General features: G+C 41.0%; 1 protein-coding gene across 1 annotated transcript in view; it reads right to left on the bottom strand.

The window, feature by feature from the left end:
- Pias1 (protein inhibitor of activated STAT 1) overlaps positions 1-20,476 on the bottom strand; it is a 111,992-nt gene that overhangs the window by 19,097 nt on the left and 72,419 nt on the right. Inside the window, exons 7-8 of the mRNA XM_051156628.1 lie at positions 13,750-13,855; positions 2,696-2,769 (exon numbers count right to left, since the gene is read on the bottom strand). Of these exons, the coding sequence (XP_051012585.1) occupies positions 2,696-2,769; positions 13,750-13,855 (180 nt within the window). The remainder of the gene's footprint in view (positions 1-2,695; positions 2,770-13,749; positions 13,856-20,476) is intronic.

Raw genomic sequence — 20,476 nt, forward strand, 5'->3', positions numbered from 1 at the left:
AGAACTGACAATCCTCAAAGAGAAAAGGCATTTTAATTATTTTCATTGCCTTTAGCTAAATGGCACACAAATAACAGAAACTCATTTATTCTGAGCTCTGCATATTACAAAAGGGAAATAGAAATGCACAGTAAGATGACATATTTACATATTTCAAAGAACAAATCTCTTTTTTATGATTCCATAAATTTGATATATAGATGAATTATCACAACTGTATTTTATTTTTGAGCAAAAGCACACCTAAAAATATATGGCCTTGCTGTTCCAGAATAACTGTAGGGGGATTATCCCTTTAGCCAAATAGGAACTCATGACATACTGTGCTATCTATTAGATATAGTAGCTTTTTAAAATCTGAATTTTGAAAGCAGATGCTAATTTACAATGAACAGCTAAGACTGTTGGAACTAATAAGAGAGGAGCACAGGGGGACATGGAATTAGAAGCTGGCTCAGTAAATCAAGAAGTAAGAAGCAAAATGTCGTCCACATTTCCCAGTCACAGGGGGGAGCAACTGAGTCATAGGATGCAGAGCTCATGCCATGGACAGACAGAACTACTACCATATACAGTGGGGCTGCCTTTTATACGAACACTTTCGTGTAGTCACGTGCTCAATGTTGTAAATATTAAATATTAGTGCAGCAGTAAACACTTTTAAGATGGGAACACAGGGAAACAAGACTTCCCTAGTGATTTAAGTGGGAAACAAAGCTTCTGTATTCTTCTAAATTTATCAAATTCTTTCAAGTGGGGTTTTTATAATGAAATGAAGCATCAAGAAACCATGAAAAGGAGTAGATTAAGATTAGAGAAAAAGAATGAGATACATCATTTTAAATTGTCTTGTTTAAGGTTTTTTTGTTTAAGGTTTCTACCTTCCTGGTCTTGAGCCAATTTTATGATTCTTTAAAAAAATTAATTTGGGGCTAGAGAGAGGGCTCAGAGGTTAAGAACACTTGTCTGTTCTTCCAAAGGTCCTAAGTTCAATTCCCAGTAACCACATGGTAGCTCACAACCATCTATAATGAGATCTGGTTCCCTCTTCTGGTGTGCAGGCACATGTGGGCAAAATACTGCATAAATAAATAATAAATAAATACATCTTTTTAAAATTTTTAAAAAATTAATTTGTCCTTTTATTTCCAACTACTTATTTCCCCACATAGTTAACCACTTATACACAACAACAACAACAACAACAACCCTAGTTTCCTTTACAACACAGGCTGCTATAACATTTGTCTGGTTATTAAAGAACTTTTAATAATAGTAACAATACTTCGCTTATGGCAGACAGGCTATAAAGAGGACTCAGAAGGAAGGTCCTTCATAGAACAGAGCCATGGCCATAGGACATAGTGGCTTCTAACTGTGTTTCTTCTATGGCCATGAAGGTGTGCAGAGTAGGGAGGGATCCCAGCTTTAGGATCCGTGTCAAGGACAGAACTGCAGGTTAATCATACATCGATGGCTTTATCTTCAAGCCAGGACTTAATAAACAATCCAAGGCTACGATGTAGGATAAGGAATTTTTTTTGTAAACAACTTTTTGCTTCTTCAAGAACAAAGGAACTACCTTTCTCTTAGGTTAGTGGGATCTCAAAGCTGAAAGCTGTCAATGATCCCACCTTCCTGAACAAACTAGGCAAATCAGAAGACATGTGTCCTTTCATTCTTAATATATTTGAATATGGTTAATTTGATCAATCAAAATGTCAGCAGCTTATTAATTTTTACCTTCTTTCATATGAAGACAATATTCAATTGCCATCCCTAATCTTGACGAGACCAACAACAAATTAGCAATATTTTTTGCTTATAGGTTTAATCATTTGGTCAAATTTTATATGACTTTATTATTTGTTTAATTCAAATGACTGTTTCTTCCCTTTCTGGCTTATAAGTATCCTTAAGTTAAAAAAGGAAAAGAAAAGAAAAGAGAAAGTATTTTTATGTTAATTCTATAGGCATAAGGAATTCAGCCAGGCAGACAGAATTTTCTCCTTTTCTCTTTTTAAAATTAAGACAGGGTGTTGCTATAGTAGCTCAGATGGCCTTGAGCCCATGGTCATCCACCTGCCTCAGCCCCATGCCCACAAGTGCTAGAATTACAGGCCTGAATCTCCAGGCATGATGCTCTTTGTGTGTGTGCATGCACGCATGCACGCACGCATGCAGAACTGAGAATGGCATCGTTGCTTGTGTTTTTTTGAAGATAAAGTCATTTTGGAGTTCTATATAAAGACCAGGCTACTCTTTAGCCCAGAGATTCATTTGCCTCTGCCTCTCAAATGCTGTGATTAAAGATATGTGCCAGTCTGTTTTAAACTGGTGGATTCTTACATCCACTGTTGACAAAACGGCTAAACTGCAGTGTGGGTGGCTGGGCTCCATTTTTATACAGAAGAGTCGGTTTGAATTAGTGTAGTATGGAACAGACCATAGCACACCTTACTCTGCTCTTTTAACTGGAACAGTTGTTTAGTGAAGGCAGTTCTTAGGTGATACACATCATGAGTAAGGCATACTTTAGAATTATCCAGCGCACAGCCCTATGCTTCAGTGTCTTTCCATTTTGATAAGCTGATAGTGTAGAACAGAGAGACTCTTAAAGTAAGCAGAATTTCTCACACTCAGTAGAAAGAAGTGTGTATAGCAGTCTCAAAGTCAAGCATTAGCAAACACTTACTGGGCACAGCAGCGAGACACGTAGGCTGGTGGTAGCTATTTCACTGTCCGGATCTGCAGTTAATTTCTCTTTAACTGAAACGCATTGAAGATAAAACAAGTAGAACAAGTTTATTAAAGATATTACCAATATAACATTAAAAAGGAGCTTAAAATCTGAAACCTAAATAAGTCGAAAATAACCTACTCAATTATCTTCTAGTTGGTTGCCTAGAAAGCTAAGAGCAGCTACCCATCTTACACGCTTCACAGCAAGCAAGGGAAGGAGACTCTGCAGAGCCCCATGGCATTGCAGCCCACAGGAGCAGTCTTTCAACCACTTATGTGTTCCAGGGATGGCTGGCCCTTTTTAGTTATTACTCTAAGATACTAATGATTTTCTTTAAAATTACGATTATTTTTGGACCCTTTTATTTCAAAGGAAAGTAATAAAGAACAATGATAAAATTAAGTTTTGAAGGCCCAGAAAAATGAACAGAATATTTACTATAACTGTATTAACTCTAATTTCAAATTATGAAAAGAAAAAGTCCAACTATTTTCTTTACCATGTAACAATTCTGTCATTTACCTGTAAACTCACTATGCAAGTCAATCTGCCCCTTTCAGCTTCAAGTTATTTGTAGCAAATCCAGCTTTTCAGTTCAAACTTTCTACAACTTCAAAAAAGGAGGCCCTAACAGTTTTACTTTTCATGGCTCTTCTTTCACTGTCCTCCAGTTTACTGTAAAAGACTCTATTTCCCATGTATGATGATGTGAGTAAGAATGGCCCCCACAGTTTATTTATTTTTGAATGCTTGGTCACTGGGGAGTGGCCTTGTTTGAGAAGGGCTAGGAGGTGTGGCCTTGCTGGAGGAAGTGTGTCACTAGGGGTGAGCTTTGAGGTTTCAAAAGCTCAAGCCAGGCCCAGTGTCTTTTGAGTGCTCTCTCTCTCTCTCTCTCTCTCTCTCTCTCTCTCTCTCTCTCTCTCTCTCTCTCTCTCTCTCTCTCTCTCTCTCTCTCTCTGTGTGTGTGTGTGTGTGCGCGCGCCTTCAGGTCAGGATGCAGTTCTCCGCTACTACTCCAGAATGTGCCCTTCATGTTCCCTACCATGATAATAATGGACTAAGCCTCTGAAACTGTAAGTAAGCCCCCAATTAAATGCTTCCCTTTCTAAGAGTTGCCTTGCTCGTGGTGCCTCTTCACAGCTATAGAACGCTGCCTAAGACAACACATGTAAACTTGTGACAGTAGTTACCTCTGAAGACAGGAACCAACAGAAATGCCCAGAGAAAATATTCCAACAATCTTAGAAATGGGGGCCTGAGGTGGAGTGGTTGTGAGCATAACCAAGCACAGTTTCAGAGCTGCTGCACAATAATCATGACCACGCTGATAACTCCGTGAAGAGAAGCAGATGTCGGATGCGAACTGCCATCAACAGAACTAAGAAGCCAGCCTCTGACATATGTGATCACACTCACAGTTTGGAATTTTTGGGTGGCAAAGTTTAGGGCAGTCTACTGAAGTGCTGTCTTATATTAGGGTTTCTCACATCTGAGTTACATCTGGAGCATTCTAATCTATAACTGACCACTCTGAGACTGGGGAAGAGGGACATGAGTGGATGGTTCAAAAAGCTCCACACAGATTCTGATGCAAGATTAATAAGTTATTTTGTAGGCTGGAGATTTGGTTTTTAAAGTCTGTGTGTATTTTACTGGCTGACTTTCATACTCCCAAAGGCAAAAAAAACCTCTGGATATTAGTTTGGAAAATAGAGCCATCAAGACATTATACTAACTAATACCAAATATAAATTAGGAAGTTATGTGTTTGCCATTACTCACCCAACCTTAGCTAATCCTTTCTTATAAAGAACACTAATTTAATTAGCAGGACAAAGTGACTCTGTAATCCCTGGAGGATTGCTGTGAGTTACAGGCCAGCCTGGTCTACATGGTGAATTCCAGGGGAGCCCAGGCTACAGTATGAGACCCTGTCATAAAACAAAACAAAATCCCAATTAACAATAACAAAACTCAACTCTCCCGGGACAACAAATAACTGCCACTGAAAATAGAATCCAAACGTGTTTCTGAGGGTGTCTGAGAAAAAATTGGCATGTGAGTTCATGAACTAGGTGAGGGAAGTGCTGCCCTCAATGTGGGTGAGACAATCCAATTAACTGGGTAGGGGGGCTGGGAAGTGTACAGGACAGAACTGAAAAAAACAATGGAATTCGGCCTTTGGGTTTCAGGATTCACACCAGCACTCCGGGGCTCTCCAGCCATCAGCCACAGCTGGAAGTTACATTGTTGGCTTCTCTGAGCCTTTGGACTGAGGCTCAGCCATGCTGCCCTGCTTCCTCAGCTTGTAGTGGAGCACTGTGGGACACCTCAGCCTCCATAAACATGTAAGCCAACTCTTCTATTATTTTTCTCACCAGTCTACTTTTAATCCTCCTGGTTCTCACTCCTGAGTAAAACACCAACTACTCTGCATGCCTTCACCACACGGCCCAGTGGCACCCTCCTTCACAGCAGTGGGAATAGTAACTGGAAGCATAATGCAGCAACAGCGTGTCAGCCTTCACACCACAACTCTGTGGAGGTCGCATGGGGTGGGCAGTAAGAGAACAAGTCCTTGAGCCAGTAAGGCAGAATTCTGACTTGTCAAGTCACTTTAGTCACTATTTTCATAATCCGGTAAGTGAAAATAATAGTTATCGTACAGCATTGGGTTAAATGAGTTTAACCCAATGAAAACTGTCTTAAACTACCTAATACTATATTTACTAAATGCTAGCAATTGTTACTTAAAATAATTTGCATGTTCCTTCTCTCTTGGAGATAAGATATTTTGAAGTTATGTTTGTGGATTTCTATTACAAAAAGCAAACAGACAGAAATCTCCTTTGCTATATATGTAATAGGCCCAATCCTACTCTCTCTTTGTTTTTTGGTTTTTTGAGACAAGGTTTCTCTGTGTAGCCTTGGCTATCCTGGACTTACTTTGTAAACCAGGCCGGCTTCAAAACTCAAAAGAGATCTTCCTGCCTTTGCCTCCCAAGTGCTGGGGTTATAGGCACGCACCACCACGCCCAGCTCCCAATCCTACTCTTATAAAAATAATTTAAAAAAAAAATAAGGCAGTGCAGGCTCTGTATCAACTGAGAGCAGCTCAGCTGCTCCAAGCTACCCCACAATATATTGATTCTCTTTGCTCCCAATAGGCTGTGAGGCAAGGCCACGGCCACCAGGCAGACCCTGAAGAATGGTGAGCTGAAAGACTGGAGTAGCAGAAAAAGAGCTGAGTGACTAAGTGTGTGCAGTGGCTGCATGTGTTATGTAGAAATCTCATTTATTAAGCTACCATGGCAGATGCTGACACAACTAGCCTTAAAAAGCAGTGTAATAATCTTCTAGGAGGCTGTTACAAGGAGTGACAGAATGGAACCTGTCTCCTGTTGTAGGATATTTGATCACACTGTAAAACTTAGGTTGTATTGTTTACAAGAAAAACCTGTTTCTAGTTGTGGTGTGGCTCAACCCTAACACACACCTTCAACCCAAGAGCTTTCTACTTGAATTAAATTGAATCAACCATAAGTCAAGGGGCAGAGCAAGCAACCAGTTCACAGGAGTGAACATAGGGAAACAAAAAACAAAAACACTAAAAAACCATGGCGAGTAAGAGGCAGTCAGGAGGATAGAGTGACACACAGAAGTAGAAGGGAGGGACATTCGGTTTGACATTTTTTGAGACAGCAGGGGAAGGAGCGTTTCCTTTTGGGACATTTCTGAGGAAGGTCAACTGGGTGCTTTCTCTGCCTCTTTGAGATAGCAGGCTTCCCTGCCCCCAGTATCTGGCACCTGAGTTTTTATTGGTAAAACAGAACATTTGAGATTTTGTTAAAAACAACCATCTCCTAAGAAACAGACAGCTTTGCTACCAGCTGAGCAAGTCAGAACAGGGGTAAAAGTCTGTGATCCTTTTTACACTGGAAGAAAACTAACTTTACTATATTCTTAATGTAAATTTGTTACTAATAAAGCAGATCCTGTAATTTGTGACTGAACCCAGAGCTTTGTGCCTGCTAAGCAAGCTACTGCTCCCACCTGGAGCTATACGCCCAGCCATACCCTGACAAAGCCACTGTCACAGACCCCACTAGGTCTTGAGTAGACTGCAACTCCAGATGAATCTGGGGAACTGGCATGCACCCACGCTCAATCCTCTGCTCTGCTAACATGACAGCGTCTCCATCTACCTTAGGTCTTCTGCTGTGCTTCTCATAGTTTTTAGCATCTACACCCTGCACATCTTTTGTGCCCTATGACTCTAAGACTGCATAGCTGTCTCAATTTCAACACTGTCCTGTGGAAAGGATTGTAGGCTTTGTCACAGGTGAAAGCAGTGTTGGCGGGCTTTGTCCTTGGACATACCACGGATACTTTCTGAGATTAACTTTGAGATAGACTGGGTGGAGCCATCTTGGGCCTGAAATTTAGGAAGCTGGGGGTGAGGAGGGGGACAGGACGATGACAGGGGACTCCACCTGGACTATTGTGTTTCTAATCAACCCTCGATGGGACCGACCCTTGCATGTGAGAGACAGGCAGGTGGAGAGGACAAGAGGGGCAGGAGGTTCAGGAAAAGGATCAGCGAACAGGCCAAACCAACTCACAGGGACACCTAAGGACCCGTCCTGTGGAACGGATACTGGGAGGTTCACTCTTGTTTCCCTTTAACCTTTTTTCCCTCTTGTGTAAGATAGTTGGGTTGTATAATAAAGTTTAATTGTTAAGAAACAGAGCCAACACTGTTCAGTTATGAATTAATAATAATAAGTTCAGTTACATGTATTAGTTATTAATACATGTATTATTTCTAGTAGTTTCTTTAGTAAATCCTTGCGACTTTTTTCTATGTAAATAATCTGCAAACAAAGATAATTATTTCTGTCTCCCTAATCTTTACTTCCTTTCCTTGCTAAGCTGACTAGGACCTCCAGGGCAATACTAGGTAATGAGATTCTAGCATTAGTAACAGTCTCAGAAGATTCAAGTTTTTACCACTAACTATTGTGTGTGTGTGTGTGTGTGTGTGTGTGTGTGTGTGTGTTTTGTTTGAGACAGGATTTTTCTGTGTAGCCTTGGCTGTCTTGAACTCGATTTGTAGACCAGGCTGGCCTTGAACTTAGAGACCCACTTGCCTTTGCTTTCCTAAATGCTGGGATTACAGGTGTGTACCACTGCGCCCGGCTTCCACTAACTATAATATTAACTGAAGTTTTGTTGTTGGTAGTGGGCTTTTTGGAACACTGAAGCAGTTCCCTTTTTGTTCCATTAATAGTTTGCTGAGATTTAAATTAAAAAAAAAAAAATCAGGAATAGATGTTAAAATTTAGCCAACTGCCTCTTCTGCACCTATGGAGATTAAGGAACTTCAGTTTTTCACAAAAATGAACTGTAGATTAACTTTCTGATATTCAATCAACTTCCTAGAACACAGTTTTTTGTAAGCAACTTAGTCTAATCAAACTAACTCTGAAATAGAAAAAGTGGGAAGACTGTTTTCAAGGCTTGCTAGGAAAGCACAATGATTAAGAGTGTGAACAGGAGTCCAGAAAAAGATTCACAGACCTATGCTTAATCAGCGTTTGATAAAAAGCCAAAGAAATTAAACGAGGGGAAAATAACCCTTTAAAGCAACATTGTTGGAGCAGTTGGAAACCAAGGACGCAAGAAACTAGTACCCTAGGAACTGTGGGAAGTCCTGCGGAGGTGGGGTTCTTGTGTTACCATGACCTGCAGTGGTAAGAGTACTTCATGACTCCAGTTACAGCTAGCAATATATAAAAGTCATCTTGATATTGAATCCCTGTTCTTATGAACTACCAGTGCTAATCACGAGACTGTATTCAATAAATTGAAATAGAGTTCAACTTTAAAGTCAGTACCTTAGTTGTACAAGTCACACTGTAAGTGTTCAATAGCCATGCTGCTGGTGAATACCATATGATTGTACAACTGCTTCAGACTGGTCTACTAGACGGTGGTGTTCTGAGGTTATAACTGTTTGATTTATCTCCTCATTAATATCAGAATATTCTAATTCCATCTTTTAGAATTTTAAGGCTGAAAAAAACTAAACATACTAAACCTAACATTCCATTATAGGACAGGAAACAAAAGGCTTTGAGCCTGATTCTCACTCTACAGTTTTGTTCACCAGTTAACACCAATCACTGATTAAAAGCGTATGTCTGTACTCTCAGCATGTGGGAAGGTGTAGCAGGAAGATTACAAATGTGATGTCACAAACAAGAGCACTAACAAAATGTGAGTTTACTATGTCAAAACAGCGTGTGAGGTAGTGAGAACTCCAGGCGACGAAAGCCAATAGAAGGAGATGATGCTCAGTGAGGTCCACACAAGATGATGGTTGTCAAGAGACTCTGAAGAGCTTGGGAAGCAAAGGATCCCTGGAGTGAAAAGTAGGAGCAGCTAGGTTTGAGGCCTGGAGAGCACTGCAGCACTGAGCAGGACGGGAGGGAGGGAACACGATGAAAAGGGGCCACATCTGTGCTGTGTGTCACTCTAAGGAAGCTGGAAATTTTATTCCGTTGGTGTCAGGAGTTCAGGGATGATGGAGAATGGTAAGATCAGATGTGCATCAATAAGTTAGGCTGCTACCAGGAGACAAGAAAAGCTGAGAAAGTAGAGAAATGCGTTAATACATCATTTAGGGCTGAGGTACTAAAGATAAAGACGAGATTTAAGGATTTAAATGAGGGCAATGACAAAAGACAAACAGATTTGAGAAATGTTTAGGTTGCCAGGTGGCAAAACTAGAGAAGTTTTAAATTCTTGACTCTGATGAAGTGGAGAAGTACTTAGGTGAAGGCAGTCAGCTTACGCAATCTGAAGCTGGACTAGTTTAAGCATAACAGTGGATGTAAAAAGTAGGACAAACACGGAATTCCAGAGAAAATATCCAATCTATTCCCACTAGCACCCCCAGGGTCTCATTACCTAGCCTCTTCACTCAGAGTCTACCTCTCTCCCCCTGCTGGGATTAAAGGTCACCATGCCCAACATTAGGCAGCTTCTCTCCAAGAGTCCACTGAAGAAAGGTGGTTGAGGTCAGAAGAGGGAGGAGACAATTTCAAGGAGAAAGAGATTGACATCAAATGCAGTAAAACTTTCAAGGTGGAAATGCTTTAGACAGAGCAGTGAGAACACCACTGTGGTCAGCACCTGAGCACATTCAGGGGGACTATGGAGCTTAAACACTGTGAGTCAGAGAGGAGGGCACACAATACAGAGCGCCTTTGCTGAGAGCAACAGGGCAAACAAAATGCAGAGGTTTTTTTGTTTTTGATTTTTGGAGACAATGTCTCACTGTCTAGCCCTGGCTGTCCTGGAACTCAGTTTGTAAACCAGGCTGGTCTTAAACTCAGAGATCCACCTGCCTCTGCCCAAGTGCTGGGATTAAAGGCATGCATCACTACACCCAGCAAGAAGCAGGGTTTTAAGGTATGAGAAAGACTTAATAGGAGAGCTGTCAGGAAACCTAAGGAGACAAGAGGGACTAGAAATGCAAGTGACAGTGAGGTGGCCAGCTCCTGTAATGTTGTTTCTGAGCACTGGCACCTTCCGTGCACTCACATCTCAAGCACGACAGATCTGAGAGGGCAGCCAGCTCCTTCCCAATCTCACCTTTTAAACACCATTTGTACGTCAGAGAATACCACTAATATGGCATGTAGCGATAAGAATGCAGGCCAGTGAGATATAGGGTTAAGATACTTGCTCCATAGCTCTGACTGGAGTTCAGCCCCTAGACCAGCCTCCAAAGATGCCCTCTGACTTCCGCCCCAACATGCTAACACATACACTTTCTCTCATATATACAATAATAATAAACTTGGTTTTCTGTTTTTGTTTTTTTTTTTTTTTAAAGTGAAAGGATCCTAACTGGCTCCAGGCTTGGTCCTCATTGTTCATCTTCTAGCTGAGGACAGTGTCATTCCTCTGTTTAAGAATCCTTTCACAGCCGGGTGGTGGTGGCGGCGGCACACACCTTTAATTCCAAAACTCAGTAGGCAGATCTTTCTGAGTTCAAGGACAGCCAGATCTACAGATTGAATTCCAGGACAGCCAAAGCTACAGAGAACCCCTGTCTTGAAAAACCGAAACCGAACCAAACAAACAACAAAAAAGGAATCCTTTTATGGATTTCTACCACAGCCCTCTACAGCATCTATGAATTTACACAGCTCTCCCCATCCCACACTCTTCTCATCCTTTTCTTTTTTTATTCTTTGAAACAGGGTTTCTCTGTGTTGCCTTGTCTGTCCTAGACTTGCTTTGTAGACCAGGCTGGCCTCGAACTCAGAGATCCGCCTGCCTCTGCCTCCCGAGTGCTGGGATTACAGGTGTGCGCCACAGCACCTGGCTTCTTATCTTTTTCTATACTCTAGTTCTTCTGGCCTATTCCCTTCCTATCCAGGGGCTTAATGACAAGGTCTCCTCTTCTCCCAACCCCAATACTGTCCTCTGCATCCCAGAAGGGAGGACTAGAATCCCCTGTGGTGTCTCTTCAGTCCGTCCTCCATCTTGAAGGCACACATCACAACTATAATTCAGCAATGACTTAGGTCTTTCTTTCCTTTTAGATTGTAAACTTTTGGGAGATACTGAGAAGGTGTGGTCTTGTGTAATGCTGTGCTGCTATTCCTAGAACACAGCAGATTCTTCATTTAATTTCTTTGTAAAAATACAGAACTCAATTTATTTTTCTCTTGACATTTTGGTTGTGAGCCTAGCCTTTACCAGCTGAACCACTTCTCAGGCCCAAAGAATTTTCTCAGTGAAAAGTCTGAATTCTAAATACTACCAAACTTATTCCAAGAACCTTATTGTGCATAGCCATGACTAACAAATCAGTTAGCAGACCTTCCTTACAAGATTAATAACAACTTACAATCAAATGTAAGCAGAAATTCCTGAGAAGTGACATTTTTTATGTAACTTAAAACAGTATTTTACTTATATAACTTTTGGGAAAAGTTATTTCTTTACAGGTAACATAGAAGTAAATGTCTTTAGTCAACTGCAGTATACATATTTGTTTTGTTTTGTTTGTTTTTTTGAGGCAGGGTTTCTCAGTGCAGGCCTGGCTGTCCTGGACCTTGCTCTGTAGATCAGGCTGGCCTTGAATTTACAGAGATCTGCCTGTCTCTACCTCCTGAGTGCTGGCATTACAGGCATGTGCCGCCACACCTGGCCTGCAACATATTTAATACTGGTCAAATCAAACTAATGTTTCATTCATTTACCTGGCCAACAAGAAAAATAAAATAGAACTGCCATAAAACTCTCCCTCAGACTAGCAAGATGTCAGGATGCAAAGTAACTATCTCTGCAGTTAGGTAGTCTTGCTGCTCAACAGTAGCTAGATGGGTTCCCAGAATTCCAACCCAAGCCCTCCTACAGGACTTTCCAAGGCACTCTAGTGCAGGTGCAGAAGGATGGAGAGCCTATACACACAGCCTACTTTGTGGTTAAACCCAAAAGCTTCACCTGCTTTCTTCTGTGGTATTTGTCTTTTCCACAGTTTACCACATAACACCATTATGTTTTCTGATTAATTGAGATCTAATAATGAAAGGCAAGAATAAAGACTGTCAGTAAGGGGTAACGTCAGCTAGGCTGTGAAAGAGATGTCTATTCTTTCTTCTTTTGTCAGGATCCTCACTTACTTCTTGTCTCTGACTTGTGGTGCCTCCGTTCTCCTACATCCACAAATGGTGCTTTCATTTTAGCTCCTCTTCTGGCTCTTGGTTTGAAACATCCTCCTGCCTCAGCCCATTGAATAGCTGGGGGTACAGGAGTGCCTCATGCCCAGCTATTTGCATCTTCAAAAGGATCCTTTTAGTACAGGAAAAACAAAAAAACAAAAAAACCTGCAGCGAAGTATCGCTAGTGTTCTGCTCATCAGGCAGGGGTAGTGGGATCTGCTGGTCTGCAAGCACTCTGCTACACGGGAGCTGTGAGGCAGCTGACCTTAGCTATTATGAACTCAGTTGTAGAGCTCCAAGTGCAGGGTGTGGCGGTTCAGGCTGTAAGCCCAGCACTGAAGCAGGAGGATCAAAGCAAGTTTGAAGCCAGCCTAAGCTAGAGTCAAGGCTAGCCACCGTGTTCCTGAAAGCAATGTGCTGCTTTCTAAGTACCAAATCTCTGCCTCTAAGTTCTCCTACAAAAAGTCTACACCTCTCTGGAAAGAGAATCAAGGAAGAACTTCAACTATCTCTTTAGGAAAGCCATGCTCAAAACTTGAAGCCAGGAAGTCCATTTGCAGACCTTATATAAATTTCAATTTTAACACATCAAATGAATACCTAAGGTGGAGCTGTGTGTGTGTGTGTGTGTTGGGGGGATGAGGGAGTCATTATATGCATGGATGAAATTCTCAAAAAAAAATTTTTTTTAAATGTGTTACAAGCCTATTATTACGGACAAGGATAAAACACCAAGGAATGAAGAAACAAGTCCAAGGTAATACACGTATTTCTGCCACCCCACTGATTTCTTTTACTTTCGTAAAGCAAGGAGAAAGCCACCATATAGTTCTATGTATTTCTCCTGGATCTAAGACAGTCTTAAAAACCAAAATAGTGTTCTTGAAGTTCACACCAAGATTTCCTTTCCATCTCCTAAAGTTCTTTAAAGATTGGTTTATGAGGTTGTAATAAAATACTGTGTCCAAGAAGTAACTTTACAAAGTAAATAATAAGATCTGTAAAACACAGATCACCAAATATAGTTCATGGCAAAGACATTAAAACTACCCTTAGGCCTTAATTTACAAGCTCACAATACTAGGTTCTTGGAGTTTTTAATCCTCCACAATAGACTCTGGTTTAAAAAAACAAAACAACAACAACAACAAAAACACTAAAACTTGAGTTGAGAAAAACAAATAACAAACAAACAAACAAACACTACTCTAACCTTAACAAGATAGTTTAGCTGCATATATGAAGTAAGTTTATCATACGTACTTAAAGCTCTAGAATGATCCGGATTCCTTATTCCCTTTGCTCGTAACCTCTGAAGAAGAACTGTTGAGGACAACTGTTTTACAAGATAAACTGCCATGGAATAGGTCTGGAAAAAAAAAGATGTAGAAAACCAATCACATATTTCAGTAAACAGCACATCTATTAACCCCACAGCGACAGGGAAAGAACACTAACACTTCCACAGCGCCTACTCTGTCAAGCACTGTTGTGGGTGTTTCGGTGAATTCTGATCGACAGGCTGCTGAGGTGGTTATAAACCTATTTGTGTGTCTGGCTGAGAAAGCTGAGGTAGAGAAGTAAAGAGACCACCCTAACTTGTAGCACTCCAGTGTCAAGCTGAGAACTTCAATCCAGGGCGAGCTCTACGGCACTGAGTGTTTGAAGTTAACAGATTTAAGAGTTCTTCCATGAAGGAACACTAGTAAGGCTAAACATAAACCAGGGCTGTCAAGATGTTGAAGGCATCATAAACTGTATTTAGTAGGTAACACATACTCTACAAAATAGTAGCTATTAAATATTACCAATGAGATGGGTTTCTAGTCTACTTATTTAATGCCTCGCTATGCCTCGGGAGCCGCCAGGTCCTAAAGACACTTGACTTGAGCCATGTGCACATCAGGCAGTGAAGCACTTAAGAAGGCTGCATAGAGAGAAGCTCTGACTTGAAGATGAGCAGGGTTCCCAATGCCTGCAGGGACTAGCTGAGAAGGCGGTGTGAGAAACAGCTAGCAAGCTAAGCTGAGCCTAAGAGGGAGGAAGAAAAAAGGGTCAAGACTATGAAGAGAGGGGAGGGAAAGGTCTAAATGAGAAGGATCTTCTGTTTGCTGCTGGGATCAAGCAGATCAAGACACTTGAAAAGAAGTGAGAAACCGGAGACTTCCTTATAGCAACAGTTTCAATGACCTGCTGATAACTACTGCTGACTTCATTCCAACTTTGCCTGAAACCTATAGGAGGACACAGGTACTGCTCCATTTTTAAGGGCTGATGAACCCGAGGCACTGATCACGCAATATGCTCATGATCATGTGACTGCTTGAATGGTTCAGACAGTAGAAACCAAGAAGAAAAGGCAAGGATGCCAAGAGGCAGTACTGTATGAACAAGGACCACAAAGCTCCACTAACTCTTCTATACATCAGCATGCATTAGAGTCTCATAGACTAGACCTGTGAACACTCCAGCCCGTCCGTCTGTCAATCCATCTATCCACCCTGCAGCGTTAGGAACTGAAGTAAGGGTCTCACACATTAAGAAGGCACTCCTGCCGCCAGGTGTGGTGGCACACACCTGTAATCCCAGCACTCGGGAGGCAGAGGCAGGTGGATCACTGTGAGTTCAAGGCCAGCCTGGTCTACAAAGAGAGTAAAGGCTACACAGAGAAACCCTGTCTCAACCTTCTCTCCCACCTCCAAAGAAAAAGAAGACACTCTGACCCTGAGCTACTTTCCCAGCATTAGTTTTACATTTTAAATATGTATCTGCCTCTTGCAACAAAAGGGCACACCCCACAGAACCCTCCCAAAAGGCCACATTTTCTATGAAAGTCAGAAACCTGTGTTTTCATACTGCATGGTTTTTTTTTTTTTTTTTTTTTGAAAAACAACAACAAAAAACCTAAAGTAGCAAACAGCAAATTTACTTTCATTAGTACATTTTACAGTATTTTGAAGAGGAACAAGTAAGTTTACAATGTCCCTACATTTTACAGCACACACTTACTAATCTAATATAGAAGTGATAAGTGTCTCTTAGCAGGAAAACCAAACCCCGTTCACCATCACTCTTTGCTTGCTTAATGCTTCAGGCCAAACAAACTGGAGAGATGCTAGTCAACACTGAAATTCTGGACTGACAGCTTCAACCGTCAAACCTGGGATCACCCCAGGGCTTTCTATTAGTATTTATAATGAAATCAAGTAAAAAAATCCCAGGTTCAGTGAAAAGGTATGTGTGCTCTAGTTGAAACATGCAACCAAAGAAGAAAACAAAAGCTACAAGAATGCCAGGAATGAAATTCCACTTGTACCGATGTCACAAGGAGACATTGCAAACCAAGATCCTCCTGAACAACAGTGGCTAAGTCGTCAGTGTTCCTGCTGGCCCCTCAAGGCACTATCTAGGCCCAACCTTTTATATATCATCTCACATTGTTAATTTTGTCTGTACTTTCCCCCAAAGTCTTCAAAATTGTTTAAGCTCATAAGATACTTTCTCTATAATCAAAACAACATCTAGTTCTTCTGTCCCCCTTTACAGTAGTGGCCAAAGGATTCCTCCATTCCTAGTGAAAGCTTAATAAATGCTAAATAAAACAAAATGCCGTAGAGTAGAACAAGAAGTTACAATACGCTTCCCTCCTTCAGGAACTGTATGGAGTCTACTTATTTCTTCTTCTTCGCCTCGCCTTCCCTGACCTCCCTTTTCTTGGGACTAGGGTTTCACGAGGGTTCCTGTTTATTAGGCAATCCCTCTTCTAGGATGACTACAGCCTTGTTTCCACTTTTCACTTTCAGACAGATCTCACTATGTTACACAGGCTAGCCTAGAGCTGATCAAGCAGGTTTTAACTTTGAGATTCTCTTGCCTCAAGCTCCTGAGTAGCTGGAACTGCAGCCCTGCAGCACCAGGCCAGGTATATACCATCCATCTATAAGAGAGCAAGGCATTCGGCAGGAGCTCTTCAGAGCATCCTCACAAGCTCAATTAACTAGTGATTTTAAACTAAGTAATTACTATCATCCAAGATTTAGAAAACTAATTTCCTTTCTGTGTTTAAAAAATAAAAAAAATTTTAAAAGGCCTTAAAGCTGGGCGTCGTAGCGCATGCCTTTAATCCCAGCACTCGGGAGGCAGAAGCAGGCTGATTACTGTGAGTTCAAGGCCAGCCTGGTCTACAAAGTGAGTCCAGGACAGCCAAGGCTACACAGAACAATCCTGCCTCAAAAAAAACCAAATAAATAAATTTTAAATTTTAAAAAGGCCTCTAACCTACAGCTCTCCGATCTCTGTGGTCCGGAAGACTCCCAAAGGAAGAGATCTCCCTCTTTCCTCTAATGCTACATACAAATCACCATAGTCTCTCCCCTCTTCTCATTTCTTCCTTTGTCATCTATACTACACACACACACACACACACACACACACACACACACACACACACACACACACAAAGCACCTTTTGTTATTGTTTTTGTTCTAAAGTTATGGTGGGAACTATACAATAGAAACAATGGTGACACATGAATTAGTCAAAAGGAAAAAATAGAATCCTGATAGGTTTCAAAATTTTTTTGATAAAATTCAAAATTCCTTTCTGTTGGCTTTTGTTACTGGACAGTGTCTTGTGTATTCCAGGATGGCCTGACAGTTGCTATGAAGCCAAAGATGACATTGCACTTCTGATTCTCCTGCTTCCTCCTTCTGACTACTGGAGAGGAGGTCTGTATCACCACGCCCAGCTTACGAAATATAACCGTGAAATTCATGCATGCTAGTTTACGAACTGAATTACATCCTAGCTCTCAAAACCCATTTCTAATAAAGTAATTTTGTAAAAGAGAAATATTATAAATGTATCATTAATGTAATTAAGTTCAAACTAATGGTAGGGCTGGGCATGATGCCACATGCTTTTAATCGCAGCACTTAAGGAAGCAGAGGCAGGTGGATCTCTGTGAGTTCCAGGCAGCCTGGTCTACATGAATTGCATGCCAGCTAAAACTACATACTGAGATCCTGCCTAAAAACCAAACAACCAAGCAAGCAACCCCAACTCCTCAGGGTAGGACTCAGGGGCTATGAGCATTTGAGGAGCAGAGTTTAGGCAGGGGTTTCTTTCTTCCTCCTTAATTCTTCCTTTCTTTTTCCTCAAGACAGGGTCTCTCTGTGTAGCCCTGGCTGTCCTGGACTCACTTTGTAGACCAGGCTGGCCTCGAACTCACAGAGATCTGCCTGCCTCTGCCTCCGGAGTGCTGGGATTAAAGAGGTATGCCATCACACCTGGCCATAAGGCAGGGAGGGTATTCTTACCAATCTTAGTAGCTAGTGGTGGAGACAGGAGAATTGCTGGGGAATTGCTGGCTTCCAGGCTAGGTCAGGCTACTTCACCTCAGAGTTAAATCAAATGGTGACAAAAGAAGAACTGTTGCCATCTTTTGGCTTCTGTTTGTTCATATACTCAAAACATGCCTGTGCATGCGTGCAGGCCATTCTAATACGAAACATTCTAATAGTAGTAGTAGTCTTAACACAGGAAAAAAACAAGCCAAAGGTGTTCACTAGCACCTATGTTATGTTTAAAAAGTTCCAGCCAGTCGAAGAAATAAGTGAGGCATATGTTATGTATTACCATTTGTATAAATGACAGTCTCAAACTAAATACTACCTTCCTGGAAAGACAAAGGAAACAGTAACAACAACAACAACAACAAATCAATATGTGAACTTAAGTAGGAAATATCCACAAACAAGTAGCTTCTGAATAAGCCAACAATAAATAACCATAAAAAATGTAATTGAACAAAAGATACACTAGAAAAAGCAATAATAAAACCAACACAGGAATTGAAAGAAATGCAGGACTTACAAAGACAGCTATTACAGATTCCTGCCACCATCCAGACACATTAAACTCTCCCTTTAAGACAAGGAATTTTCAGTCTCCCAGTCCGTCCAGCTCATCTGCTCCCCTGAGTGATAGACGGGCTTGTAATTTACCACCCCTACAGCTTACCTCTAGCCCATCACAACTGAACACTTCCTGCTGACGTCACCTGTGTACTCTCCACTCACACAGTTATTTTGTGTCTCTGAGTTCATTTGTGTGGAGGCAAGACACTACTGACACTGGGTGTTGTTCCTTAGTCACTCTAGGCTAGGCTCCCACGAACACTTCTGTAATAGCTGGCTGTATGTTTGGCATCTATCCCAACTACTTAATCACTCTAAAGAGAAACATGTAAACTCTGCCTAAAAAGAGAACATGCTTACCTTTGACATTTCCTACAAAGCCCTGCGTGAACGAGCCTTGTCTCACTCCCCAGAAAGGTCCCTGATGCTATTTCTTCTCACTGCACCTCAGTCACAGTGAAGCCTTTTCAGTTGCTTGGGAAAGATGAGGCTCACTCCTGCACGGAGCAGCTATGTTTCCTCTGAACTTTGCCCTATCACCCTCCCAGCTTTTCTCTCGGCCACTGCTTCCTCGGTGAAGCCCTTTCCTGACCTCTCTCTCCTCAAGTACTCAACTACACTGTGATCACCAGCCACTTTCACTTTAAAGAACATAAAGAGATGGACATTTCTTTCTGTATATGCATGAAGCCCCAGATCTCAGGCCCCGGGAAAACAAGGATTTGTTCCCATCACAGTAGCATTATGTAGTATATAACACACAGCCGGTATATTTTAACTCATGAGTAGCAGGGTTAACACTAAAAAGCTACAATAATTTTTAAACAATATTTTAAAAAATTATCCTAGAAAACGAATGCAAGACTAAGAAACGGTGGAGAGAAAATTCAGAAACAGAAGCAGAATATAAAAAATTATGTATGTGGGCTGGAGAGATGGCTCAGAGGGTAAGAGCACTGCCTGTCCCTCCAAAGGTCCTGAGTTCAATTCCCAGCAACCACCTGATGGCTCACAACCATCTATAATGAAATCTGGTGCCTTCTTCTAGTGTGCAGGTGTACATGAAAAATGAGCACTGTATACATAATAAACAAACAAACAAACAAATAAATAAATAGCCTTAAAAAAAAAAAGTAAGGTTCAAAAAAAATTATGTATGTAAAAATAATGGTGGCTTCAGAACTGCCATTTACTTAGTGGTATTTTCACTAACAAGTGAAAACAGTATGAATTAAAAATGAATTAAATATTTAAAGATAAAACAAGAAACTTTCATAGTCTATGCTGGGTACTGTGCAACACACCTATAATCCCAGCACTCAGGGAGGCAGAGGCAGGCAGATCTATGTGAATTTGAGGCCAGCCTGGTCTACAGAGTAGGTCCAGGATAGCCAAGGCTGTCTCGAAACCCTGTCTTGGAAAACAACAACAACCAAGCCAAACCAAACCCAACCAAACCAAACAAGAAACCTTTGTAGTCTAGTAGTCTAGCTTATTAATATCAGCTTTGGGAATCATGGATAGATTGAACAGTATGGGAAGGGGAAGACTACAAAGCAAAGAACTGGTTAATATTTGGGACTATGAAATTTTAAATCTACATGTAAATTATCACATAAATAAAAAACTAAGGAACTACAGACAAATATTTAAAGATGTAATAAAGGGTGAATTCAACACATTGAACCTAGTAAGAAAACTAAGAACAGAAGAAAAATGGACATGGGTGCAAATTCAAAATGTAAATAGTTAAAAACACCAAATATGTTTACTCTCCTAAAAAACAAAAGGGGTACTAAATGCTAACATTTACTTAATGCTAAAGAATTTTTAAAAGATAATAGTGTTTGCAGGCATGCAAATAAACACTATAAATCAGAGAACACATTTTCTACATCTTTGGGGAAAGCCATCTGTCAATGCATACACAATTTTTCAAAGTCCTCATGCTGTTTGGCTCAAAAATTCTACTTCTGAGAATTTACTGTAAGAAAATCATTCATGTATGCAAAGCTATGTAGGTCTGCCGGGACAGTATACAAAAGTAAGTACTCAACATCAGAGAATAGGC

The sequence above is a fragment of the Acomys russatus genome, chromosome 14 (genome assembly GCF_903995435.1).
Source record: "Acomys russatus chromosome 14, mAcoRus1.1, whole genome shotgun sequence".
NCBI lineage: Eukaryota > Metazoa > Chordata > Mammalia > Rodentia > Muridae > Acomys > Acomys russatus.